Consider the following 27,088-nt stretch of genomic DNA (forward strand, 5'->3'; position numbering starts at 1 on the left):
CTTCCCTTGCCCCCTTTTTGCGCACCCCCACACGCCCCCCCTTCCCCCTGCGGCGAGTGAAAGGGGGGCGCGGGCGCGGGATCCAGAAAGCCGGGACGGGGCGTTGGGCGGTTGGAGGCGGGGCGCACGGCGCGGCGGGATGACAGAAGGAAAAGCGGCCAAAATGAAAAGAGAACCCATCACCATCAAAGCAAAGGAAGGGGGAAAAAGGGGGTGGGGCCGCCCGGCACGACGCTCGATCTTCCGCGGGTGGTGACGTGCCTTGACGTGTCTTGACGCGCCTTGGACTTGCGTCGTTGGGTGGACAAAAGTTTCCTTTGCCGTTCACTACGGAGTGATGTAGCCAGAGTCGACTCGATATTTTGCATTTCCTTCTTCATTCGTTTTGGTGGGCGAGCTGAGCGGTGGGAGAAGAGGGACAAGGGGAAACAAGCAGCACCGGAACTCGCCCGGGTGAGACGGCGGTGATGAAGCCATCGCCAACCAGAAAGCCATGGTATTACAAAGGTTGGCCCTGGTAGTACTGCAGCATGGCCGAACGCGACAGATCGCGGGGCATGGGCCGCATGGCCTCGTGGCAACCCTCTTCCTGCCGATCATGCTTCGTTCGCGTTGCGTGTTCGTCAATGCGTCCCGTCACACCAACGAGGCCAGGCCGTTCGGCACTTGTTCGTATCTGTCATCTGCGTTGTACGGACAAGCGCGCGCATGGGCGCTCCACAAGGGACGGCAAGTGCAGGCGCAGGCCAAGGTTGCGTCGACGTCCCAACTCATAACGTCGACCTTGGCCTGTTCTTTGCTTCCCTCACCGGTTGGACCTACGCGCGAGGGCGTCGCTCTCGGCACCCACGCTGCCGCTAGACTGCCGTAGCAGGCGAGGCCGGTCGGGTACCGACGCATACCTCGATCCTTCCATACTTGTACGCAGGGAGTGGCCTTTCGCTCTGTGGGTCGTCCCGACCGTCTGGAAATCCGGGGAACGCGCAGATGCCGGCCACATCATGCGGGGGGTGGCGGTCCAGAGGTGGCACAAATGCTCATGCATTCTTGTGCACAATGCATGCCCTACATGGGACATTGTTAGATTCCCATCGCCCCCTCGCGACGTGCGCACCCGGCCTTGGTTGGCGGCACCGACAATCAGCCCGTGCCGTCCGGCCGTCCGGGCAACTCGGGGTAGACGTCCCTGCACCGTGACATGTCAGTTTGCACTCTCACGACGGCCGACGATCGGCACACTCACGTTCGCCTCTGCAGCGGCATGCCCTCCCTCACTCGGCTTGTCATGTCCATGTCCATCTCAACGAAACCAATCTCCCCCACTGCCCCCTCCTCGGCCTCACCACTGGCGTCCACAACTCCCTTGAGCCGCAGTCTCACTGTGCCCCACGGGTCCACGACAATGCTCCTTCCGTAGCTCGCCCGTTTCTCGTTGTGCTGACCAACCTGCGCGGCGGCCACCACCCAGCTTTCTGTCTCAATGGCCCGCGCCCGGAGCAGCGTCTCCCAGTGCGCCTCGCCCGTGCGAATCGTAAACGCGCTGGGGTACGTCAAGATCTGTGCGGGGCGGTTGAACCATCTACTTGACTTGCCCGGCTGCGCCAAAGCAATCGCAGTCTCGGGAAACCGCACGTCGAAGCATATGAGACTGCCTATCCTACCTACCGGTGAGTCAAACGGAGCCGTGAGCGTCGGCCCCGGCTGAACGGTGTTGCTCTCCTTGAGAGACCCATAATCAAACACGTGAAGCTTGTCGTACGTCGCCGCGTCGACAATGGCACCGTCTGCGTTGATGTACAAGGCGCGATTGAGCAGCTTTCGAATGGGCGCACCCGGGGCTGCTTCTATAGGGTGATGGATGCCGACATGAACAGCGATGGCGTGCTGCTTCGCGGCGGCACGTAGCCCGAGGACGAATGGCGACGTCGCCTGCGGCACCGCAAGCTCCAACGATGTCTGGGCGTTGGGTGCGATGTAGTCTGAAGCCTCAGGCAGGAACAGTATCTAAGGACAGAGCCAGGTCAGTGGACGACTCTCGCGTAGCTGCCTGTCTCGCGACTGAACGGGGGCTGGCGGGGGGGTTCGCGTCTGGTAACGAACGACACAGGCAAAGTCGGCACCCTCTACGCCGCCCTGCAGATGTCTCACAATATCTCGATACGCGATCGAGAAATCAAAACAATGCCAGGCAGAGAGGGCTCAGCCCAGCTGGGGTGCGACTGTGAAACAATCTCCCCACCGACGCTCGTCGGTGGAGAGCTGGAGATGTCTGGTCTAGTATTCGCCGCCGTCTCATCGGCGTGCTCACCTTTGCCCCGCCGACGGCGGCCTTGCTAACGAGCCTCACACACTGGTCCAGGTTGGCCTTGAGGGACCCCGTGGCGCAGATCTGCCCGACAGCCTGCGAGCATGTTAGCTCTCCTCTCGCCTTGAGCCCATCGGTCGGGGTCGGGCGGTGTCCTGGACTCTTGGACGTACTGCGAGCACGGCCATGGTGTGCACGTGGTGAATGTTCCTTTGGTCTCAAGTCGGCTCTTGTAGGCTAAAAGTAGGCACGGTAATGGGCTCAAGTGCGTATGACGAGAGAGTGCGTGCCGAGGGGTGGGTGAGGTTGAAAGAGGAGTCGCCGCTTATTAAGGCGAAATGTCGTGACAGCGCGCGGCTGGGAAGTCGCGAACGACCTTGCCCAAACTCCACGCGCAGTCCTGGACACCAGCACGTAACAACAGCACCAGGCAAAGCACGATGTAAGCCGCATCAAAAACGACCACATCTTAATCAATAGTTTTATAACGTCTTTCTCGCGGGCCCGTAGGCCCCGTCCACTAGGTATTGTGAGGCGCCAGCTCCACGTACCCTGTTCTGAACCTGGGACAAAGGCGCTCTCTCTCTCGTGCGCTGCTGACCCGCGTGCCCCCTGTTCCCGCCATGAGCTCGACATGCCGCCCGAGCTGCCGAAAAAAAAAACGACCATTCAGCCTTGTCCTGGTATAACGCCGGGCTAACGCAAATCGCAATCAAATCAAAACCAATGCACGGCGATGGGTATCTTCCGCATAACCCGCCCCTCGTACCACGCGTATACCCGTGTTATCGTGGTGGTAGCGGCATCGTCGTCATCCAATTTTCTGCTTCATGCCCCTGAATTACCTGGGAAGAGACATGTCCAGCTGCGAGTGGGCTGCCGACAGCGCCTTGGTTTCTCGCCCGTCCCTCTCGAGGACGACCACCCAGTCCCGCAGCTGAATGTTCTTCCCCTTCTCCTTGTCTTCACGCCACGTGCCGAGTCGGTTCCGACCCTCGGTTGTGAGGGGATGGTTGGCTCCGGCCGGCGTCCCGGGCGCACCGCTCGCACCCTTGGGTCCCGGAGCAGCTCGAGTAGGCGTGCTCGCGCCGCTGCCGGTTCGGCCGACGTTCATCCAGTCGTACGTCTTGCCCGTCTTCTTCTTCCCGAACAAGCCGCCCTTGCCGCCGAGACCTGCAAACATGCTGCTTGTCAGGTTCTGGTTGGCGTGACTGTTGGCTTCCGCTGCCTTCAAAGCCTGGCTCTTCTTCATCTCCTTCTTGGTCATCGCCTTCTCAGGCTCCGGCGCGACGGATCCAGGGGTTGCGGGAGCAGCACTGCCCGCTCGCGTTGGCGTCGCTGTCCCGTCTTGGCCGCCGTCCTTGCGGTGCTGGCGTTTCCGCAGCCGGGCCTCTTCCCACTCGCGGTCCTGCCTGGCTCGCTCTCTCATCGGCACCGTAACGTTGGATCCTCCGATCTTGGGAAGCTTCTTCACTGGCGGTGGCGTCGCACCATCTCCAAGGCCTGCCGCATCTGCTGACCCTATTGGCATACACTGTTAGACAAACCACGGCGTAGGGTTTACGAAGATGCGACATACGCTTCAACGGATTCGTGCCAGAGTCTTCGGCACTGTCCGTCTCCATGGGTTCACCCGGCTTGTCCATGGGTTCCAAGACCTCGACGTTCATGGGTGCAGCTGCGGGCTCCCACTCCGCAGGCACGTCTCCGTGAGACGTCTTTTGCCGATGAATGGCAATCACGCCAGCCTCTTCCACGAGACCTCGTAATCTGTGCTTGGCCGCGATAGACATGAGGGCGAGTTGATCAACTAGAAAGGACTCCTGCGGGATGTAAGAGCCCGTCGTTTGAACCATGGTCGAATCCGGGCCTGGCGCCATGCGGACGGTGACTTGCGGCTGCGGGAACTGTTCCGGAAGTCTCATCTTACCCATAGGCTGCGGGTTCTTCATCTCCAAATTGAGGCCGATGCCGTGCTCTCGGGCGATCTTGTCCGCGCGCTGATGGAGCAGAGCCACCAACAGAAACGGGTCGTTAATTTCCTGGGTCCTTTGCACGGCTAGTCGCATTGACGACTCGGCCCAGGCTCGCTCGGCGGCCTTTGCGGCAACCTCATCCTGGTTGGACGTGGAGGTTGGCTCGGCGGGCTGATTGGCGGGTCCTGCGCCGTAAAAGGTTGACTTTGAACCGGCTTGGTTGTAGGCAAACCCAGTCCGAGCATCAGCAGTGTTCGAGTCCAGGGCATTCGAATACAGGTCGGACATGTACTGCTCCTCGGCGCGCAAGTCGATTCCCGTGCCGGCCAGCGAATCTGTGACATCGTATTCGTAGTCTTTCGTGGGCCTATCCGCGGGTCGCTGCGGAGGGCCCATGACATTGGCGGACGGAGCGGGAGACGCAACCGCTTGCTGGATGGGAGCCATCATGGCGTTGGTATACTGAGGCTGCACCATCTGCGGAGGCGCGCCGTGGGGTGTTTGCACGGGCGTGGCGCTGTTTGAACGGCCATCGGGCAGATTCATCCCCGGCGCTGCGGCGCCGTTGGTATAGGGCGTCGCATATGTAGCGGAGAGCGGAGGAGTCGCCGAGAACGTAGGCGACGCGGCCGTCATCGGAGGCGTGCCGGCAGCACCGGGGCTGGCAGCGAACGGAGAGGCCGCGTACGGCGACCCGGGCTGAGAAGGCGGGCCATCGGTCCGGACACGCTTGTTCGGGGGCAGGGCGTATGCCGAGGGCGTGCCGGCGGCCGGTGACGGCGAGTGCTGCGGAGGCGAGAAGGCGCGCGGGGGCGGCGCCTGGTGCTGAGGCTGCGCCATCCTGCCGGGAACCTGCCGGGGCGGTGCTATCGCGGCGGCGAGATGGGCGTGGGCGAGCGAAGAGGCGCAGGAAGGGTGGCCAGCGACCGCAAACTTAGCAGGCAACAGAGCCTGCCTCGATCAAGGTCGCGCGGCCCATCCGACGCGCGCGGGACGTGTCAGACACGCGTTAACGATGCAGTTATCTGTGTGAGCGTCGCCGGGTCGGTCGTCGATGCTGATGCGATGCGACAGGCACGGGCAGGCGGCGGAGGAGAGCGTCGTCGAGCAGGGTGGAGGTTTGCTTGACCGGGAGGGAAGATGGAGCTGCCTCTGCTAGAGGGGGTTTGCGTAAATTTAAAGTCACGTGAGTCGGAGCTCTCAGAGCCGGAGCAGCCAATGGGCGGCGGGTCCGGCCTTTATCCGGTGTGACCTTGGCCAGCCTCGTCGCGCCTGGGCCTGCAACGACAAACGGACTTCAGCTCTTACACAATCACAACCCGTTCCCTTCAATATCGCTATTGTCGGAACGCAACAATCGTAGCATGCAGCGCTCGGCGCTGTATTGAGTCGTCGCCCACCCGCGCGCGTCGTCAATCCGCAGTGGCCGCGAAAACACATCGTTCAAGCGCGGGAGCCATTACCGTTAACCAGCAGCAAACAAGCAACCCTCGCGCCGCCCTTGATCGCGACCTGTCCAACCATTGCCGCAAACGAACTCGCAAGCAACCATGGCGTCGAAGCGCAAGGCATCCGCCATGAACGTGGCCTCCGCCGAGGAGCCCGTCGATCCCTCAGACGAGCTCATGTTCCTCTGCCTCGGCGGCGGCAACGAAGTCGGCAGGTCATGTCACATCATTCAATACAAGGGCAAGACGGTCATGGTGCGATGCCCTCTCTGCCGTCTACATGGCAGGCGGTGACCCCGATCTGCACAGCGTTCAGTTTACTGACATGGAGGCTTTGCCGTGCATAGCTCGACGCCGGCCAACACCCGGCGTACGACGGTCTAGCCGCGCTGCCCTTCTATGACGACTTCGATCTCAGTACCGTCGATGTGCTCCTAATCAGCCAGTAAGTCTACAGCCTACACAAACACCCAACCGTGACTCGCGGCCCGACGGCGGGGATGCATGGTATATCTTGTGATGGGACGGACGCCCTGGGCCCGGCCGATGCACTGCCCTCGGTTACGAGAGCGCTCTCTTTCATGCCTCCACGGGCATCCGTCCTCTATGCCAGATCAATACAAGAAGTTTCCTGTCCTCTGCTCTTGCGCTGCTGCTAGTGATGCCGTCCCGCCCTGGTTACCATGTTTCCCCGTCTTGCCCGCCGTCGCTATCCAGACCGTTTCCTCGACGCCAACGCTGACGACGAGCCCCTAGTTTCCACGTCGACCACGCGGCGTCATTACCATATGTCCTTGCAAAGACCAACTTCAAGGGCCGCGTCTTCATGACGCACCCGACAAAGGCCATCTACAAGTGGCTCATCCAAGACAGCGTCCGCGTGGGCAACACGTCGTCCAACCCGACGACGCAGCCCGTCTACACGGAGCAGGACCACCTCAACACGTTCCCCCAGATCGAGGCCATCGACTACCACACGACGCACACCATCTCCTCCATCCGCATCACCCCCTACCCGGCCGGCCACGTCCTCGGCGCGGCCATGTTCCTCATCGAGATCGCCGGCCTCAAGATCTTCTTCACGGGCGACTACTCGCGCGAGCAGGACAGGCATCTCGTCTCCGCCGAGGTGCCCAAGGGCGTCAAGATCGACGTCCTCATCACCGAGTCGACGTACGGCATCGCGTCCCACGTGCCGCGGCTGGAGCGCGAGCAGGCCCTCATGAAGACCATCACCAGCATCCTCAACCGCGGCGGCCGCGCCCTCCTGCCCGTGTTCGCCCTCGGCCGCGCGCAGGAGCTGCTCCTCATCCTCGACGAGTACTGGGGCAAGCACCCGGAGTTCCAAAAGTACCCCATCTACTATGCCAGCAACCTCGCCCGCAAGTGCATGGTCGTGTACCAGACGTACGTCGGCGCCATGAACGACAACATCAAGCGCCTCTTCCGCGAGCGCATGGCCGAGGCTGAGGCCGCGGGCGACGTCGCCGGCAAGGGCGGGCCCTGGGACTTCAAGTACATCCGCTCGCTCAAGAACCTCGACCGTTTCGACGACGTGGGCGGCTGCGTCATGCTTGCCAGCCCCGGTATGCTGCAGAGCGGCGTCAGCAGGGAGCTCTTTGAGCGCTGGGCCCCGAGCGAGAAGAACGGCGTCATCATCACGGGCTACAGTGTCGAGGGCACTATGGCGAGACAGGTTATGCAGGAGCCCGACCAGATCCAGGCCATCATGTCGCGCAGCATCGCCGGCGCCCGGAGGGCTCCCGGAGGCGACTCCGAAAAGGTGCTCATCCCCCGCCGCTGCAGCGTCGCCGAGTACTCGTTTGCCGCGCACGTCGACGGCGTTGAGAACCGCGAGTTTATTGAGGAAGTTGCAGCGCCGGTTGTGGTACGTTTTCATAGGCCCCTTCCATTTCACGTAAACGCATCGTCTACGTCAGGGGCATCCACTGACTCAACGGTATATAGATCCTCGTCCACGGCGAGCAGCACAACATGATGCGCCTCAAGTCCAAGCTCCTCTCCCTCAACGCCAGCAAGACGACAAAAGTCAAGGTCTACTCCCCGCGCAACTGCGAGGAGCTACGCATCCCCTTCAAGGGCGACAAGACAGCCAAGGTCGTCGGCAAGCTGGCCGCGGTCCCGCCGCCGTCACTCCTTCCCGGCTCCGGGCCCGACGACGCGGCAGCCATCACCGCTGCGCCGGCCGACCCGCCCCTCATCACCGGCGTGCTCGTCCAAAACGACTTCAAGCTCTCCCTCATGGCGCCCGAGGACCTGCGCGAGTACGCCGGCCTCACCACCACCACCATCATGTGCAAGCAGCGCCTACGCCTCAGCGCCGCGGGCATAGACCTCATCCGCTGGGCGCTCGAGGGCATGTTTGGCGCCATCGAGGAGCTGCCCGAGATGCGCGGCGCCAACAAGGCCGTCACCACCACCAAGGCGGACGCTGACGCTGGCGAGGACAACGCAGACGCGGCTGCCGCCGACGACGCGCTGACCGCCAAGCAAGAAGAGGCGGACGAGGAAATCGGCAGCACGCTCGTCGCCGCGTACCTCGTCATGGGCTGCATCACCGTCCGGTACCACACCAACGGCGAGGTCGAGCTCGAGTGGGAAGGCAACATGTTCAACGACAGCATCGCCGACTCCGTCATGGCGGTGCTCTTCTCCGTCGAAAGCTCCCCCGCCGCCGTGAAGCGCTCCGCCGCCAACAGCAAACACTCGCACTCGCACGGCGAGGAAGCAACTAGCAACGGCGGCCCGCCCCACGGGCACAACCCGCACGCCAACTGCTCCCCGGCCGAGCGCCTCGAGCGCCTCTTCTGGTTCCTTGAGGCGCAGTTTGGCGCCGACAACGTCGCCCCCGTCGAGGACCCCAAGCTGCCGGCCGCGCCCGCGCCAGTCAAGGCCGAGGACCGCATGGCGGCGGCGTCGACCGCGGACGGCACCAAGAAGGAAAGCGGAGAGGACGGCGCCAAAAAGGAGGAACAGGAGGACGGCGTCAAGGATGAACCGGCGGCTAAGAAGGAGGAGGAGGAAGACGTCGCGGACGCTGACGCCATGGACGAAGACACCAACGCCGACTCGGAGCTGGAGCAGCGCCGCAGCAAGGAGATTCAGCGGCTGCACAAGCTGGGCATTCCTGTGCCGGGCGTGCGCATCAAGGTGGACAAGATGGAGGCCACCGTCTGGCTCGAGGACCTCGAGGTTGAGTGCAATAACAAGGTGTTTGCCGACCGCGTCAGGGCGGTCATGGAGCGTGCCGTCGAGGTCACGGCTCCGCTCTGGGCGTAAGCCTCGCCGACGTAATGGCATCTTACATCTAGGCATTTACAAGTCAAGATGGTCACAGAGCAGTCAATAGGTGCATTATGGACCAGCACAAGTCTAGAATGCTTTGCTTGTATGATATGATACAAAGGGGCTAGCTAGCTAGGCTAGGTCTACACGATAAGAAAGGAAACAATGCAGTACGGCCTAATGGTCATGACCGTCTCATCCCAAGTAGTCCTTCAGGTCTTCCGACTCTTCCAGCAGTGCATTGAATGAGAACGGCACAAAAGGCCACCCCCCGAACTCTGCAAACTTGGAGAATGACTCGACCCACGCGAGTCGCAGCGAGTGCAACATGGCACTGGTTCCCTCCATGCACACCAGAATGGCAATGGCTGTGGCGTGGTCAGCATACTGATATGAGATACGACGGTAGCAGGGTCGGCCTTACTCAGGAAGAACCAGAGGTAGAAGCACGCGACGATCATGATGACGCCCACGACGCCAGGCCTGGCCAGAGCAGGCCCAAGAGTCATGTTCCAAAGGACGACGCTGAGCTGCTGATGAGCAAGGGACAAGGCCCAGAGACGAAGGTAGGAAGCAGTGTGCGAGACACAGTTGAGGCAGAATTCTGGGCACCGTTAGCATGTGAAGTGAACCACGCGCGGCGTTCGACTTACCAATCGTGTGAATGACCTGGTGGATCATGGCTTCGCTGAACTCAAACTCCTCGTGCTCGTCGTCGATGTTCTGGGAGATCATAGCCACGCCTTCGCCATCGTCGTCGAAGCTGTTTCCGTGCCCATTGACCAGGCCCTCGTTCTCCTCGTCACCATCCAAGGCGCTAACTCGAGACGTTTCACCTATGCCACGATAACCTTTGGCGCGAGCACGGTTGTGTTCCCAGCGGAGGTAAAACGGCTTGAGGAAGAGGAGGATGGGCACTTGAACAAAGGCCAGCAGGAGCAGGATCACCTGCACAACCTTCTGTCCCTTATACAGCTCCATGTCCAGCGTACCAGGTTGCAAGAACATGTAGATGAGCATGTTGAGCAGCCCCGGCGGCTGAACGTTATTAGTGCCATCCTCAAAATCAATCCACTTGACGGACCACTTGTAAATAATACAAACGACCAGGTACCCAAAGATGGACTGGAAGAAGATCATGCCGGGAATAAAGTTGCCCCAGATGTCAATCGGCTTCTTGAAGTGCCTCGCGTTGATGTACGCGAAGCAGAGCGAATAGGTCATGTGTGCCCAACCCAGGATGATACTCATCTTCATCTTGTAACTGTTGCTGAAGAGGAGGTCATTGTCGGTCCCGTGCCATGCCCAGTCGATACCAAAGGGGTAGCGGTAGCCGTCCGTGTTCAACACACCACTGACCGTGTCGCCCTCCTTCCAGCCATCGGGCTTCACGTACGACCAAGCACTCGGGAAGAGAGTCATGGACTTGGAGAAAATGTCGTTGTACATGAGACCAGTGAAGATGGAGAAGACGGCCATGACCAGAGCAATATATCTGCCGTAGTAAATCATGGCAAAGAGTTCGAACGTCACCTTCTTCAGCGGCTTCTCCCAGTAGATCATGGCAAGCGCAGCCGAAAGCATGATCAGGGCGTGGCCAAGGTCGCCAAACATGACGGCGAAGAGGAAGGGGAACGTGACGAAGACGGGCAAGGCCGGGTTGACTTCCTGGTACGTGGCAGTACCATAGGCGTTGACGATGGTCTGGAACCCCTCGGTGAACTTGTTCGTCTTGAGGTACGTTGGCGGCGTCTTGTTGGTTCGGATCTCGTTGATGATGGATGGCACAGAAAGGCCGGCGCGGTTGGTCACGTCCTGGAGCGTAGACCGGATGAGAGGCATGTCGTTTGTCGGGCACCAGGCCTCGGCAATCAAAGTTCGGCGAGCTCTGTCGTAAGAAAAGAGGTTGAGCGTGCTGTAGACGGCCTTTTCCTTGGCAATGAGCACCATCCACGCCGACAGCGACTGCGAGATTTGGTTGAGCTCAGCCTCGAGCGTGGCCTGAGTGTTGCGCAGGACGTTCTGCACGTCATCCAGACGTCCATTGACCTCGTGGATCTGGTCGCGGCGAAGATCGCTGTTCTCGTCGACGTTGTAGACCTCGGCACCCATAGACTCGGAGATCTTGCGGATCTTGGCGAGGATCTCCTTGCCGTGGGCAAAGATGACGAAGACGTTCTTGTTGACGGCCTCGTTGTTTGTGGGGTCGATCAGGGGCTCGGGGATCTCCGACTGGTTCATGTACAAGTTGCCGCGCAGTGTACGCCAGAGAATGCGCTCAAAAGCCGCAACGCGGTCCCGCGCAATAACGCCCGCGACGAAGCCAATGTTCATACCAGAGAAGGATCGCTCGACCTCGGGTGCCTGGTGATGCTGCTCGATGTCGGACAGCAGGGGCGCATCGTCGTTGTCAGTCGAGGCCCGGATCTCGTCGACGTTGCCGTGAGCACGGTCGAAGAAGCTGCCTGCCTCGCGCAGAACCCATCGCCACTCGGTGAGGTCGCCCTCACGCTTCTTGAGGGTCTCGTAACTGTCATTAAGGTCCGAGACCCGTTGCTCGAGCTTCTGGCTTCGCTCGGCGAGCTCATCGATCTCCGAGGTCGATGGGGACGCGAGCCTTTCGTTGTCGAGATCGAGCTTTCGGAGGGGGATGCCGGTCTTTTCCATTTGAGCATAGAAGCATCCTGCAGCCGGTCAGCTATGCAATGCGGTCTTTGGCGGCTGCCGAGTGCGGACATACGCAGCTGTCTTTCGACATTATCTAGGCGTCGGATCTCCTGTGTATACGTTCGCTGGAAAGCGCTAACATCCTCGTTCAACTGGGCATCTCTGTCAGTCGCCGTCGAGGCCGAGGGGGGATAATGCCATGGTTGCTCACGTCTCGGAACTGACAGAGGCCAAGCTCGCCCAGGGCAGTGACGACCTCCCGACCGATCTCGTTGGAGACGTACAGCTGCACCATGCTCATGTCCGCCGAGCGGAACGGCGTGTCCTTGTTGGGAGCCATGGCGATGCAGCTCAAGCGCCAAGGGCTCGGTCGACAGGAAGGTTGAGTTGGAGCTCGTCAACGAGCCAGGTGTGGTTGCGGGCTCCCAGGTGAGGCGGCGCAGGAGCTGACCCGCTCGACGCGCGGGCGGTTCGTTCTTCCGGCGCTGTCACGTGATGGGTCCCGTGTCGTGGAACGACGTCACCGCTAGTGATCCATACGCCGGACATGGGCAGCTCTCCAAGAATACGCAACTGCGAGAAAATGCGAAATTGATCATTACAAAGGGCGTGTCTACAGACTGATGCCCGAGCTTCATGATTTATTGGATGTTGCGCTACGGCAATCTGGCATTTCTGCGCCGCGCATCGCCACACGGTGAGAAGTTTGAGAACATCACGGACAAGACGAGCTCGAATAGTTTTCATCGTGCTTAACGCTATAGAATGCTTAACGCTGCCCAATTAACAATACACAGTCTGCAAAACCATATTCGCGAGAATGACCCTTTTCGTCTTCCTTTTTCAGGCCCGCCAAGGTATCGACTCAGCAAATGCGTTTTGGTGGTATCTCCCAGCCCCCCAAACTCCGGACAATGAGAAACAAAACAAGGAAGAAAGATGAGCAGAGAGTTGCGCCGCCGATGATGATGCTGCTTTTGTCCGAGTCGTGTCGCTTTGTCGTCCGTGTCGTGCAATGCAATCAACGATAACCATCAAAAACACATGCGATGCGATGCGATGCGAGGGGTATCAGAGCCGCCGGCCAAACATAAAGGACCCATACATGCCTCCGACCTCGGCGACGGCAACCGGGATCTTCCTCATACCCCAGCTCTCGGCGCCCATCTTCCACTTCCGACGCGGGTTCTCCGCGACGGTGCCGGGCGCCGGCTTTCGCACCAGCCAGTAGCGGCTTCCGAACTCGCTGGCCATCCAGCCTACCTTTTCGAGGCTCTTGTTGAGCTTTGCGGCGCGCTCATAGGCGCGCTCCTCGATCTCAATGACGCCGAGCGGGGCGCACGCCGGCGCGAGAAGGGTGCTAGCGCTTCCAATAATGGTGTCGATTTCGGAAATGTCCAGATATCGGAGGTTGTGCTCGAGGAATGCGTCATCCTGCTTGAAAATGCGATGGATGTCGCTCATGTCCAGCCCGCGTCCCACTGCGAGCTCCTCCAGCGTCTGAGAGAGGCGGATCAGCTCGGGTACGTGGGAGGTGTGCATCCGACTGCCGCGCAAGCTGAGAGACTGAAGAGTCGGCGGCAGCACAGGCAAGAGCGCGTCCACGTCGTCCTTGCCGAGCAGAAGATGGTTGGTAGCGTCAGCAGCGAGGCTGAGGAAGACCAGATTCGATGCAGCGGGATGAGTCGAGATGAACTTGATGACGACCTCTGCCGAGAGGTCCTTGCACTTGGCAAGGTTCAGGTGCGTCAGCTTGGCCGTGGCGGGGATCATCTGCAGCGCCTCGTCCGTGATGTGCGTCCCAGCGACGTCAAGGTGTGTGAGGTGCCCCAGGCGTGGGAGAAGCTTCTCGAACACGGCAGGTGGCAGGCTGATGCACTTGTGCAGGGACAGCCTCTTAATGGGGAGCATGTCCGGCCAAGGATCATCAAGAATGGCCTTGAACGAGTTCTTGAATGCCGTTGACGAGCAGCCGCAGATATCCAGGGCTCGGAGCTGAGGCATGTCAAACAGCAGCTTCCGGAGAACGTCGGGGCCAAGGTCGTCGTCAATGTACTCCTGAGCGAGGAATTCCTGGAGGAAGGGCATGAGCTCCAGGCACTGAACCAGCGTCTCGGCGGTGAGGTTGCGGGCCTTGGCACGCTCGCTGGCCGTGGAGAACATGAAGGACGGGTTGAAGTGGCTAAAGTCCATGCGCCTCACAATGGTGGCGAGCGCGGGGTACTTGTTGATGGTGGCGAGGAACTTGCGGAAGATGCGCGAGTGCGGGATGGTGATGTGCCGGTAGAGCGTGGTGAGAGTGGCGGCATGCATGGCGCGCGAGGTCAAGAGAAGAGACATGAGATCGGTGTTGCGCGTGGTGAGGCCATTCGGGGGGATCTCCACGACCAAGTAGTCGATGATGACGGCTGTAGAACGGTTAGCTCCGAGATCCACGAAACTTGAAAGTACAGAGCAAGAATTGTTTGTTTACGTACTCAAAACTTCGCTGGGAAGCCGCTCGAGAGCGGACTCGCCTGGCAGCTCGCTGTCGGCCTGCTTCGTGGGGGTCACCTCGGGGACATTGTCCCAGGTCATGCACAGCTTCCTCAGGTCCTCGGAGCTGCGGCTCGCCGTCTTGCCCTTGATGGGGATCTGCTTCCAGCCCTTGAAGCTGTCCGAGGGGTACCAGAAGCCATGGAGTTTGCTCTGCGGCTGGGTCAGGGGCGGCTGGAAGATGGGCTGGGCGATCTCGCTGGTGGGCGACTCGTCAAAGACGTCCTCGGGGGCGTCGATGTAGGAGGAGACCTTGGAGCGGGTGAAGGTCTGGGCGAGGCCATCGTCGTTCTCGCGGACCGAGGAGAACGAAGATCGTGAACCGGTGTCGGAAGGAGAAAGAGCCCGTGCCATGCTGGACTTGATCATCATGGACGTGTCGAAGTCAAGCACCCGTCGGGGCCCGGCTCCGTTGGGCACGGCCATGTAAGAGCAAGGGGCGGGCTCGAGGAAAAGGTCTAGGTGTTTGTTGTAGGCGCGTCTGCCGCTTGAAGAAGAGGCGTGCTGGGGCCGCGGTGGGGTGTCGTCGCGAGCGGCTCGGGCAGTTCTGTCAAGGCGGTTTCCGCGCGGACGAGGAGAGGCGTCCGAGACGAGAAGGCGGGTGGCGATTCGAGGGCGGAAGAGTCAGTCGCGGTGGTTTCGGCAGCAGTGACGATGGTGAAGAGGAAGAGTCTGGCTGTCGACGTGAGTGTGTGTGGGAAGGAAATAAAATAAATCCAGTCAGGCCAGGACAAGTCAGGTCAGGTCAGGTCAGGTTCAGGTTTTTGGTTCGTGGTGGTGGTAACTCTAGTCGTTGGCCGAGAATTTGGGTTATAAGTCATCCGTCCATCGTATTCTGGGTCCGTGGTGGGAACTGGAAGCCAATGCATGCGGGCGCGCGACAGGGATCCACACACGCCACCGGTGCGGATGCCGCTGCCAGACAGCACACGGCAGCAGGGAGCCCAGGCCCCCGCCCCATGCCCGCCCCATGCCCGCCATGAATGCAGCCCAGGCGCTCCCAGGGCTCGCTCTGAGGGGGTCCCGGGCCCTTCCTAGGTGGTGGCGACCAGGGGGGCACCCCTCCATGGCTCCCACCCCCGGGCGCAAAACGTGCTGGCCTGGCACCGCACCTTTGGCTTTTAGCGCGGCATGGTAGCGCCGAACCTGGCAAGATTTGGTAATGGAAACCCAGCGCGCGCTCCAAGCGGCGGTCACCTGAGCACCTCGCCGACGGCCATTTTTTCTGAGACCTGCGCTTTGGGTTTGCCCGGGCGGGCAGCTTATTTCCACGGACGAGAGAAAAGGCGAGACACACCTGACGCTTATTTTGCTTGACGTCGCTGTGCAGCGCAGCGCTGCACTGCACCGCACTGTATGACTCCGTTACCCCGTACTGGACCAGGTCGCCGGATGCGCGTCGCCAGAGTTGCGGACCCCTCAAACCTACAACAGTAGCTGCCTTCGCACGAGGCGGCAACGTCTCCTACCATTACCGCGTAGGACTGCAGTACGTACAGTGCTGCCACCACTGGGATGGCGCCGCCTCTCGCTTCTCCAGACATGCAACTCTGCAACGAGGCGAGGCGCGGCGTCGGCGGGTGGAGGACGGGCACACCTCGCCTATCGTGGTACCTTGCGTGGTGCCGCGTCTTAGCACTGGCACATACAGTAACACTACAGGTTTGTACTCCGTCCATGCTCCATACCGAAGCATCGATGGTACATGCCTAGGTCGGTACCTACAGTGCCTTGCCTGACCTCGCCCGTGTTGCCTCGTCCCCGGTTGCCTATTCCGCATCGCCTTTGTTGGGCGACGGGATTCGCATGCTCGCATGAGGTGCGGTGAGGTGCCGCGCCGTGGTTCGTTGTTGGCTCCCCCCCCGGTCCCGCCGCCGGCAGCCCTGGAATCGATGGAAATCGCACCGCCGCCCAGGCTGCCCGCCCGCCCGCTGCAACCAACTGCAGGACAGGGAGCTACCTTAGGCGCAGGCCCAGGGCAGCCTCCCCGGAGTCACCCATCCATGGCCCTGGAGCTCCCGGCCGTCCAGGGTGAGGGAGCAGCACTGCGGCGTCATCGGCTGCCCGGCCCCCAAGGGGGTTGGTTTACAGCGACGGGATCTGAGGCGTGCCGGCGTGCCCGCGTCGGGCGCAGACAAACGTCGTCATCGCCAGCGCTCCCGGTTGCACAAGATTCCAACGACATCGCGTCACATCAGTCATCAGTCAGTTCACCTTTGCGCGGAGAGCTTTCCCGGCGCGCACACACGCAGGACCCCCCATGCCATCCCTTGTGTGCCAACCGCACCCCGAGAAGAGCTCCTCCTCTGTTGCTGGCTGCTGCCGGCGAGCCGACACACACCACTTTGCCCTTCTTCATCAGCCACACTGGCCGCCATTACGTCTGCTTGATGCCAGTCCCCAGTACACCGTCCACCGTCCACCGTCCCAGTCGCCGGACGGGCGCCACGCACACCCGGGGAACGAGGCCCGCCGCCCAAACAGCAAGGCGCTCCCGTCCGCAAACTCCGCGCCGGGGCTTGCCCCCTTCAGCTTGAGCGGCGCCGCGTGCTGCCATCCAACGAGGCGCGCGTAAGGATGTGGTAATGGAAATTCCAACTCGGGCAAGGGTCTTCACCTCCGTCCCTTCGCGCTCCCCGCACCTCGAGCTCAGGTCGTCGAGTCGGCGTCGAATCGAGTCGTCGACTTTTGTTAGTTGCGGCCAGCCAGCAAGCCGGCCAGCCAGCCAGCAAACTTCCCGGCTCGCTCGCCCGTCTCTCCTCTCCCGCCCGCCCGCGCCATCCACCTTCGCGCACTGTCGTCGCAACAAACGAGCGTCCCGCGACATGGCGTCGGGAGTCTGGCTCCTGCGCCCCCCCGCGCCGTAGTCACTCACCGCACTCCCCAACCTGTTCGGTACCTACCTCCCTCGCGCAAACGCGTGGTCTGTTGTTACGAGCGCACGAAATGCTGGGCATGTACGAGATGTGCTGGGCCGCCTCGCACTCCGTGCACAGCCCTGCTGTCGGCCCCCATGACCTGCCAAGAGCCTTTGCCCCCCCGGCCGCAGCGTCGTACGTTGCATCGCGGTCCTGGCAGCGAGACAGAGCCGCAAGGTCTGCGACATCGCTCTAGGAGGGCTCCGGTAGCCGGAGCGGCAGCCCAACGTTCAATGGGCCGAGATGGGATTCATGCGGCGAGGCAAACTTACGAGCGCGGCCAGGGCAGCCGTGGTGGCCCCATTCATCCTCGACTGTCTCCATGTCCTCGTCCATACATATCTGTCCTCTACTGTTGGTAAATTGCTGTACTTACTCGTAGTGCCCGTGCGACTTGCGCCGAGCGCATCACCGAAGACGCCGAGCCATGTCCAGACCCCCAGAGCAAGACTCCAGAGCGGGAGGGCCCCGTCCGGGGCTCCGAGCCCTTGGGTACGGAGTACGAGCCTCTTGCTTTTTTTTTGGCCTGTATGTACGGTCGGAGCCCTCGTCGCACGACCGAGCCGGTGATCCGGGCGAGGACCCCACGGGATGGACGCTGGTTTGCTCCGTCGTCCTTGTTCCTCGATGGCGCTGCCGCCGTGCAACCAGGGCGACATGAGCCGTTCATTCCGCTTACCCGCCCGCCCGCAACTCCCGGGTTTCCCTACGCACGCACGAAGTACTGTAATACTGCGAGCGCATGAGCGAGCATCCACACGGGCGGGCGAGCGAGCGACGGCCGAAGAACAGTGGAGATGGCGACGGGCGATGGAGTCGAGAGTCGTCGTTCTCTCTCCCCTCGCCTCGCCTCGCCTCGCCGCGCCCGCGCGCGCTAACCCAAGGCTAACGTAGCGGCCGCGACGGGCTCCTCCGACGTCCAGCCAGTCCTCGTCTCGGGCGGCCATGAACCGAAGCCAGCCGCCTTTTTTTGCTCCCCCCAGGCTAGGGTTGCTGATGAGGCATGGATGTTGGTTCTTTGGACGCTAGAAGATAGTGGAGAAGAGAGAAACCACAAATTACCTAAGGCACCTGGAACCTTTGGTACTCTAAACGGAAGGCCAGGGACAGGACCCATGAAACTGTTCACTTTCACTGTCCCTGTACTGTACCGAAATGGCATGCACTTCGTCGACGACACTGGGCCGCCGTCGTCCGTCTCACCGCAAGTCTTTGCCAATGCAGGGACTCTTGTTGGACAGACGCTGCCCCACGGGGTCTCATTCAATATATCGTCGTCGCACTTGTCCGTCCGGTCACGGCAGCAGCAGCAGCAGCAGTACGAGCACAGAGCAGCAGCGCCGCACGGTGGGAGAACGAGAGAGAGCTGGAGAGCACAAAGAAAGGAAAGAAGCCGCCTCAGCCGACCAGGCCAGGCCAGGCCAGGCCGCGACGACACCCCGTGACAGCTCCCTCCAATCCCTTCGCTCCGACGTCAGGCAATGGTCACGAGACCACCTTTCTTGTTGATGAGTTGGCACCATCGTCGTCGCCTTCGCCCGTCGTTTTCGTTTCGTCGCCCGCCATCGTCTCATCTGCCATGTGCTGTGTCCTCTCTCCCCTCGGGCCACCCGCCCCTTTTGCAAGGACCGTACGAGATCGGGGTGCCGACTCGACTCCCCCGTCTGTTCAAACACGGCAGCGTTTGGGGCGTCTGCGTGGCTCGTATTGGGTTGGCCCCCCTTCTCCTCCTCGTTGTGCGTGAAGTCGTTCTCGCCTGCCTAGTACGGCACGAATCGTACATACATACATACATACTGTATATTCACGGCTCTCGCTCGCTACGGGAGGGACGGGACGTCGGCGGTGCGACGACGTCTCTCCGGCTGCCAGGTCTCGCCCACGGATGACACTGCCGAGGCAGCGTACAAGACCAGCGCCTTGCTGTGCACACCGAGTAACGTCATCATGCACGCCCGCTGCCTGCTTCCTGCTGTGCGTTGCTCGCTCATCTTGCATGCTCATCAGTCCGCCACCTGCGCAACACGAGACGGCATACCGTGCGTACAAAGGTGGTGTTGCATGTCTTTGTACGAAGTATGCACGTACACCGTGCTCTCCCGCCAACACCCGAAACCGTCTACTATTCTGTCCAGGGGCAGGAGCAACAGTCGCCGCCTTTGGTTCCAGGCACTTCTCGGCCCTGCGCTCAACAACCTACCACCCCGGATTTCGCGGCGGCGGCGGCGGCGGCCGTGGGGGAGGAGGAACCAACAGCCCAGCCGGGGGGGGGGGCTAGCTCCTGTGGCTTGCCGAGCAGGGCCTTGCTTGCCCCCCCGCGCGTGCGCGTGCCCCAGGCCACCGGTCCGGGGTTGGCCGTCCGCCTTCCCCGTTGGGAACGCGCGTGAAAGCATGGGACGCAACTCTGCATCGCGGGTGACTGTTGACTGTTGGGGGCTGTCGTGTCCTTTGCATGAGCCAGAGCGGCATCCTCGACCGAAGCTCGCTGGTTCTCCGTATGACTACTCGTACCATCCTGCTTACGAAGCGGTCATCTGTTCATCGTGGACTGGAGAACAAAGGGGACTGCCTGCGTTCTGGACTGGCCGCTCACGATGCCACCGCTAGCAAACCCCCAACAACAGACGTGGGGAGCTGTGCCCACCTCATCAAGTCAGCGGCCGCTTTACATAATGGTAATTGAGTGACGGTCCGCACGGGAATCCTACAATTGCGTCCTTCCGAGGGCCGCGGACCGAAACAGCCAGCCCGGATGGGGCTCTACGTACGGTGAAGCGAAGCAGTTATTCATCACACCAACCGATTCATCAATTCCCGGTCAACAGTACAGTATTCTGCCTCTATGGCTCGTGGCCACGACAAATGCCAACTTATTGGGTTCCCTCCTGGGTGATCAGGCTCAACCCCTGTCCTGACAAGGCGGCGTCCGTTGCCCGCCTCCAGCTCCCATCGCAGGCCTTGGACAGACGGGCCAGTTGCCCCACGTCCACTCGGCGTAGCTAGAGCAACAACGTCCTCAGCTCCGGATATCCGTAAACTCCAACAGGGTCCGCGAAACAAAAGAGACAGAAATGAACAAGGAGGGGCAAACGTGCTCGAAGTGAAAGAAACAACTCCTCAATTCTCAAGAGGCTCCCTGTGATGTACAATGCATGGTGTCCAGGTTTCGCTGTAGTGCTGTTCGTAGTCGAACCCTTTATGTCCCCAAATTTGGATGGGTGTTGTCCCTGACCAAGTGCTCGAGCAATGCGACTGCTTGGTGTAGTCGCCGGCATCATGAATGTGGCTCATCGCTGCCACTGCCATACCGAGCGAGGGTCTGCTTTGCGCGCCGGATCAAGTCGATGGGTTGTGCCCCGATCCCGGCATAAGCCACCTTAATAGCTGCGGCCGCTCCTCGTCTATCGGCTGCTGGCCTTCTTGTCTCCCATCTTAAGGCGCTTCTTGCAGTCCTCGCAGTACCATTTCGCTGTAGATTACCCCGGGTCAGCGGACCGACGTGGCTCGAAGGGCGCCGATTGTTGAAACAGGGGTTATAACTTACTCTTAGAGCCCGGCGCGACCTTGAGGCCAACACACGCCAGATGGAACCACTCGCGCTCACATTCGTCGGCGTCGCACGCCACCATCTCGCCGTAGCTAACGCTGTTGCAGTAGCAGTACGTCGGCTCGTCTGCATCGATGTCGTTATCATCGTCATCGTCGCCCTGCAGGCTGCTGCTGTTCGCATCCGACTCAACGACCTGGGGTGCGATGGCCTGCGCCACGGAACCACCCTTCTTATGGCTCTTCTTGCTCGCCCCTCCGTTGTCCGTGTTCCTAGACGATCGCGGCCGTGCTGCCTCCTGAAAGGTCGCCAGCGCCGGAGTCGACGGTTTGCTCGCCCTACCGCTCTTTGTCGTCACCGTTACCGTGGTCTGCGGCTGTGGCGGCACGGACTCGCTCTTGTTGTCCGTTTCGTCTTTGCTGTCCTTCTTTCCCACGGTGGATGGCGGCCTAGAGCTACTCTCTGGTCGGTCTGCCTCCTTCTTGATCGTCTCCGGCTTCAGGGGGACGATGGTCTCCTTGACGGGTTTGGGTTCATTCGTGGGGCGTGGGAAAACGCTCATCGAGGACATGTCTGGAGTACTGGGCTCCTTGCCGTTAGGCTTGGTGGATGCTGACGACAGCGCTCTCGCTCTGCCATTCGGATCCGCGTTGGATTGTATAGAGTTCTGCCGCGCACGCGACGACGCCGGCCGGGGAGCGCTGCTAGGTATAGGCGATGCGCGCGCCTGTGTCTTCGGCTCGGGGAGGTTACCCATAACAGGTGAGGACGTGACCGAGGGAGACATGCCATTCCTGAATAGTAATTCTTGTTAGTATACCAGCGCGTGTGGACGCGAATAACTTGGAGGGCACTTGCTTCTTCTTGGCCTGGCCGCTGCCGGTGGGGAGGGCCTTGCGCTTCTTGGGCCCGTCTGGCGCCGGTGTCCCTCGCGGGCTGCTCGTCTTAGTCTTGGGCGCGGCGTTTCCAAAGACGCTGCTCATGGCGCGTTCCATGGGCTCTCCGCCGTTCGTAGTCTTTTCCACCTTGCGGCGCTTTGGCGGCGGGTTTCCATTCGCAGTCGCTCCAGTGATGCCCAGACCGACGTTGGCCTCTGCAGTTTTTCTAGACTTGCTGCTCTGGGCCTTCTTGCCACCTTCTCCCTTGTGCCGGCCGGCGAGGTCGTCGGCGTCCGAGTCGTGGTGCTGATTTCTCTGGTTTCGCTTCGCCTGAACGGCCTGTTTCCTCGCATCGCTTCTAGCCGCAGCTTCCTCGGCGAGGGCTTGGGCGGCAGCAGAAATGGCAGCGGCGCCGTCGCGACGTGCGCGCTCGGCGTGAGCAGCCTTGCCGTTTCTGTTCTCTGGGTAGGCCCAGTGTGTGGTGCTGCCCCATTTCGCCTCGTCGCTGAACTCGCTCTCGAGGTAGGGCCACACGTCCTCGATGCGCGCGAGCTGGCGGTTGAGGGCCTCATTGGCAGTCGATATGACGTGGTTTTTCTCCTCGAGCGACACCAGCATCTCCTGGATTTTGAAAGCCGTCTGTCGGAAGAGCTGGCGGCGAGGAATATTGGAGGGATCGAAGACGCTGCTCGGAGCGGTCGTGTTGGGCTCGTCAGACGGGGGAGCCGAGCGAACGGCACGGCCTGGGCCGAAGCCGCTGGAGCTGTTCTGTGTGCTCATGGGCGCCGAAGAGGACGCGCCGACACCAGTGGCGTCATTGCTGGGTCGTGGCTCCGGTGCGGGAGCATTCGCAGCCTGCTCGACGAGCTTGAAGAGCTGGTCTTCCGGGCCAAAGAGCTTGGCGTCGACCTCCTTAAGCAGTGTAAAATGTCGGACGAGCTCCTTGGGGAGGGCAGTGATGGTGTCGGCGAAGTGCGTTATTGCCGGGAAGATGTCGATGGGCTGGTCGCCCGCGGGACCTGAATGGCCGTCTCTGCCGCCGGCGCCGTGACGGCCAGCATGAGCTGGGCCACGCGATGGGTTGGTGCGCGCTTGTCGGACGGGCTGGGCTCTGCGATGCGCTGGGGCGTCCACGAGGGACGGCCTGGCCGACTTCATCGTGTCGGGCAGCGCGGTGCTCGCGACGCAGTGGGAGGGAGGGGTTGTGAGGGTGTCGGGCTGATTGCTCGAGCTCGTCGCGAGGGTTCGCAGGCGAGGCTTCGTGTTTCTCGTCGTCGAAGCCTGATCCAGGGTTCCTCGGTCGGTCTCTCTGCGCGTGTGGCGGGGGTTTTGCGAGATGGAGGGAAAGGCGAAGATGTTGATTCAAAAAAGAATAACGCAGAAGCAGGCCCTGAGATTGAGGATAGTCTAGTCCATTCTTGCAAGGGCTCAGCGCCCGATCGGAGGGATCACGAAGGGGTGGGAGGCAGCGTGACCAGGAGGGGTGAAAAGAAAGAAACAGGGAGGAAGCGGTGGTGCACCTGGCGTGGGTAGCAGCGGTGGTGGTGCTGCTGATGGTGCTGGTGGAGGAGGACGACCGAGCCGGAACGACGAGAGATGCAGATCAGATGCCGCCGCCGCCCCAGCCAGTTCTTCCATTCGAATTTGGCACCTGGGCCACAGGCCTGCGCCGCTAGCCTCAGGTGCCCCGGGGCAGGAAATTGTGGGGCCTCCAGGCCCTGTGGGTGAATGCCAGGCTGAGAGACGGCCCACCCCATTGCGACTTGCGACGGGTTCGGCCTCCAGCTGCAGTGGCGCGCCCGCTCAGCTGTTTCCTTATCTTATCAGCCCGCACCAGGAAGCAGCCTTGCAACCTGGGTAGCCTGACCATCCATGGATTTCGCCGCGATGGGCGAGTCGGCCACCGTGCCTTGGGCGCACGTTAGGTGCGTCGTCGCGCTCTGGTTCGCGAGATGCACTGCACTGCACTGCACTGCACTGCACTTTCATTGCCTGATTGGCTGTTCGGGGCAAGACTGGGCTGCCGGCTCCGACGAGCTGTATTGGCCGACAAAGCGTGCCAGCATGTCGTCATCATGGGCACGAGAGACATGCCCCCTGTGATGCCGACCTGAGAGCGCAACCAGCACGGCGGTTCGGCGGCGGCCCGCCAGTCCATGCGCATACACAATTGACTTTGCAGAGAAGGCACGTAAGTTGCTACAGTCCATCGATGTATGGCTTCATGTAATTGAACACCCGCGGCGCCAAACCGGACGCGCAGAGACAAGACGAAACGACGCTATGAAACCTCTCTCCCATGCTGCCCCCTTGCACAGCATCAACCGCGTTGCCAACATCATGCTCCTTTCTAGGACATGTACCGCCGCTGAAAAGAACCGTTGGGTATCGATGCGACGTCTATTCCACCAGCCGTCGTGCCTTGCCGTTCCTCGCCCGCTCCGCATTATCGTCCCGCTCCTTTTGCTTTTGCCTCCACTGCCACTCCAGCATGACCCAGATGAAATGCTGCAGGTCGAAGTCGGGCCAGTAGCATTGCAAGAAAAAGAGATGCGTATCCTGGTGGCATTGCCACAGCATAAAGTCACTAAGCCGCTCAACGCCGCTGGTCCTGACGAACAGCTCCAAGGGCGGGTCCTGCGAGGTGTACATGTGCTTCTCGAGCGTCTCCACCGTGATGCTCTCGGGATTGGGCAGGTTGGGCGCATTGTACGATCCCTCTCCTGACCACAGGCGTGACTTGGGCGAGTCCGGTGGCAGCGTTGCCGAGGACGAGTCCCCGCCGTCCATGTCGACCTCGACTTCCTTATCTGGCTCATCGCCTTCCCGGGCCGTTGAATCGTCCGGCGAATCATCCTGAATCGTGGGCAACGGGTCCCGTCCGTCGAGCTGCGAGGACAGAATCTTCTGCCTTATGCGTGACGGGGAGAACGGCGTGTTCTTGGGCGGCGGCGGGGCCAGGAACTCTTGGACCGTCGACTTGATCGCGGTCGTGATTTCGGCTCTTGATGTGTACGGGAAGCAGATATTGAGGACGGCCCTGGATAAATGTTAGCCATGACTAAAGAGGCTTCGCGTCGCAGGCTTGGCTCACTTGTTATTGTGCTTCGTCCTTGCCACGGCCTTGTCGACAACCTGCAGGACATCTTCCCGTATCATCTCTCGCTGGCCGAGGACGCGGACGCACGCGCCGTAGCGGTCGAGGATGTCTCCGTAGGTGGTCAGCTGCTCCAGCTTGACCTTGGCCAGCTGCATAAGCCCCTCGACTTCGTGCTTGGGCCGGTTGTAGTTCTCGACGCTGAAGGCGTAGACGGTGACGACCTTGACGCCGCACCGATAGCAGATTTCCATGATCTAGGGAGTGGATTAGGTCTCTGAGTCCCGGACTCCAGCACAGACTCGAAGAGTACTCACCCGGGCGAGCGCCTCAAAGCCACGGTGATGGCCCTCGACAGTCTCCATTCGATGCGACCGGGCGTAGCGCCGGTTGCCGTCCATCTCGAATGCGACATGTTGAGGAATAGGCCCCTGCCTCAGAGCGCCAATGAGCAGGCTGCGAAGCTGATTCAGAGCCCATTCTCCCGGCGGCGACTCGAGGATCAGGCGGCGTAGTAAAGATACAGAGCTGGACATGATGGGCGACCAGGGCAGGGCGTCGATTGGAGAAAACGGAAGGCCGAGGCTGCGTTCGGGATAGGAGAGGAGCGCGACGGGTCTTGGGATCAGCAGGCGAGGGAAGCGTCGCTTTTACGCAGCATGGTCGCAAATATGATGAGGGCGGCGGCAAAGGGGCGATGTACGCGGCGAGAGGGGGGAGGACCGAGCAGGAAGGGCCACGACAGCCCGGGGCAGTGTTGGCGGTGCCTTGGGAGGTGTCGAGAGGTGGTGGCCAGATGGATGGGAAGTTTTGGCTCCAGCTGACGAGACGGGAGTAGACGGGTCTCCCGCAGAGCTTGTTAGGGGCAAGGTGGCCCCTTGGCGCTGAAGGATGACGGGCGTCCAGGGATGGGTGGTTGCAGGGGGGTGGGTTGCCTGAAAAGGGCTGGGGGCGGTGCTCGCCGGCTGCAATTGGACGCCTTGCCGGGGCGGGCGCTGGGCCACCTGAGCGTTTTGGTCAGAAGGCCTCTGTGGCTGGCGATTTATGGACGGGATGGCCTTTCAGTTGCGAGTGCCCTGCCTGTTGGTGAATTGTGGGAGCCGTTTGCCAGTCGTGTCTCATGAAAAAGGCCGAGGCTTTCACTTGGCGAGTGTCAAGATGCTGCGAGCGGTCCTTGGGGGCGCACCTTTTTTTTTTTTTTTTAAACGTACTTAGGATGTCAAAACATACCGGAAGGCGACGTTGGCCGTCCGCGTTTCACTCGACTCGCCCACGACTGCGCCGTTGCGGCTGCCAAGTGTGGCCGTGACAGCGCGTCTCCGCCCGCCGTGGCTCAGATCTGTGGCACTCATTGAGGCGCATTGCCACGCGGCGCCGAAGATTGGGTGATGACCGGTGATCTCTCCTCTCGACGAAACATGCTGCTGCATAGCGTGCGCACAGGCGTACGTCATGCTCATCACGTACGATTCGTGTCCGGCATCTGTGGTGCCCTGTGAGTGTGAAGCGGCCGAGTTCCGAACTTGGGCCTTATAAAGGCGAGCCGACTGTCTCGCGGCAGCTCTGCCAGCTGCGCCCAAGGCGCATTCATCTAAATTTAGTCGCAGGCGGGATAGTCGAGGAATCTTCCGAAGATGGATATGCTCCTCATGCGCAGGTGGACACCGCGAATGGTTCCATGCAGAACGCAAAGCTCAGCTTCCACACCGTCCCGCCGGCCGAGTGCATTCCGATGCGTGTATGGATTCCCGGTACCCTCGTTGCCCTCACACCCGAGCGCAAAGCTGGCTCGCTACCGATGCAATGCGGCTCGGCGGGCGGTTGGACGGACAAACATCTGCCGCGTGCAGAAGAAACCCACATGCTCTGCAAGTGCTCGTCCCGACTCCCGACCCTTGCACGGATCCAATGCGCAACACGGCCTTTGTCGTCAGCAACAATTGTTTTGCCGGACTGGGCTTCCCGGGGCTCCGTAGCTTCTGTGCCGCATCAAGTCTCCGACCGCGCCGGCTCCTCCGCCCACTGCGATTCGTGGGAGCAGTTCTCGTTTAAATTCCCGAGCACGTTGAAACTCTAACCTGAGTTTCCGAGTTCCCGGCAGCAAAACATCGCGACTTTGTTCCACCAGCTTTGCAAGGCGAGGTAGAGCAAGGGAGATGCGACGCCGAAAGCACCACTCCGAGTCCGAGCCTTTCAGCAGTCGCATGGCATGGAGGAAAAGCGCGACCGGAGAAACTTGGCAGACGGCGCTGCCGTAACAAAAAGCTTATCGTACCTGTGGCACACGACGGACCACCTCAGCGGAGGCAGGAACAAGCCCAGGCCAGGCCTGACTGGGCGGCCTTCCGCCCGCCGCCAGCATAAAACTGGCACTGGCACATGCGGCAACCGCCACCAACAGCAGCCCATGC

At 61.1% G+C, this 27,088-nt stretch overlaps 7 protein-coding genes across 7 annotated transcripts; 1 reads left to right on the forward strand and 6 right to left on the reverse strand.

The window, feature by feature from the left end:
• Positions 1-1,140: 1,140 nt before the first annotated feature.
• PLICBS_008362 (carbon-nitrogen hydrolase) lies at positions 1,141-2,493 on the reverse strand (the record flags this gene model as incomplete). Its single annotated transcript, XM_018324121.1, has 4 exons — positions 1,141-1,186; positions 1,244-2,004; positions 2,309-2,401; positions 2,479-2,493. 4 exons carry the CDS (start codon positions 2,491-2,493, stop codon positions 1,141-1,143), a joined length of 915 nt encoding a protein of 304 aa, XP_018177300.1.
• Positions 2,494-3,146: 653 nt separating this feature from the next.
• On the reverse strand, positions 3,147-5,121 carry PLICBS_008363 (uncharacterized protein; the record flags this gene model as incomplete). The annotated part of the gene is made up of 2 exons (XM_018324120.2): positions 3,147-3,826; positions 3,885-5,121. 2 exons carry the CDS (start codon positions 5,119-5,121, stop codon positions 3,147-3,149), a joined length of 1,917 nt encoding a protein of 638 aa, XP_018177299.1.
• Positions 5,122-5,831: 710 nt separating this feature from the next.
• PLICBS_008364 (endoribonuclease ysh1) lies at positions 5,832-9,029 on the forward strand (the record flags this gene model as incomplete). The annotated part of the gene is made up of 4 exons (XM_018324119.2): positions 5,832-5,984; positions 6,077-6,174; positions 6,486-7,617; positions 7,698-9,029. The coding sequence occupies 4 exons, from the start codon at positions 5,832-5,834 to the stop codon at positions 9,027-9,029; spliced, it is 2,715 nt and encodes a 904-aa protein (XP_018177298.2).
• Positions 9,030-9,230: 201 nt separating this feature from the next.
• On the reverse strand, positions 9,231-12,042 carry PLICBS_008365 (H(+)-transporting V0 sector ATPase subunit a; the record flags this gene model as incomplete). The annotated part of the gene is made up of 5 exons (XM_018324118.2): positions 9,231-9,403; positions 9,460-9,639; positions 9,689-11,719; positions 11,776-11,854; positions 11,914-12,042. The coding sequence occupies 5 exons, from the start codon at positions 12,040-12,042 to the stop codon at positions 9,231-9,233; spliced, it is 2,592 nt and encodes an 863-aa protein (XP_018177297.2).
• A 731-nt stretch (positions 12,043-12,773) lies between these two features.
• Positions 12,774-14,663, reverse strand: PLICBS_008366 (uncharacterized protein; the record flags this gene model as incomplete). The annotated part of the gene is made up of 2 exons (XM_018324117.1): positions 12,774-14,110; positions 14,180-14,663. The coding sequence occupies 2 exons, from the start codon at positions 14,661-14,663 to the stop codon at positions 12,774-12,776; spliced, it is 1,821 nt and encodes a 606-aa protein (XP_018177296.1).
• A 5,893-nt stretch (positions 14,664-20,556) lies between these two features.
• Positions 20,557-22,738, reverse strand: PLICBS_008367 (uncharacterized protein; the record flags this gene model as incomplete). The annotated part of the gene is made up of 3 exons (XM_018324115.2): positions 20,557-20,624; positions 20,700-21,496; positions 21,546-22,738. 3 exons carry the CDS (start codon positions 22,736-22,738, stop codon positions 20,557-20,559), a joined length of 2,058 nt encoding a protein of 685 aa, XP_018177294.2.
• Positions 22,739-23,980: 1,242 nt separating this feature from the next.
• On the reverse strand, positions 23,981-25,213 carry PLICBS_008368 (cis-prenyltransferase; the record flags this gene model as incomplete). Its single annotated transcript, XM_018324114.2, has 3 exons — positions 23,981-24,620; positions 24,675-24,934; positions 24,995-25,213. 3 exons carry the CDS (start codon positions 25,211-25,213, stop codon positions 23,981-23,983), a joined length of 1,119 nt encoding a protein of 372 aa, XP_018177293.1.
• Between the last annotated feature and the right edge of the window lie 1,875 nt (positions 25,214-27,088).

The sequence above is a fragment of the Purpureocillium lilacinum genome, assembly GCF_023168085.1.
Source record: "Purpureocillium lilacinum CBS 284.36 DNA, scaffold_6, whole genome shotgun sequence".
Lineage (NCBI taxonomy): Eukaryota > Fungi > Ascomycota > Sordariomycetes > Hypocreales > Ophiocordycipitaceae > Purpureocillium > Purpureocillium lilacinum.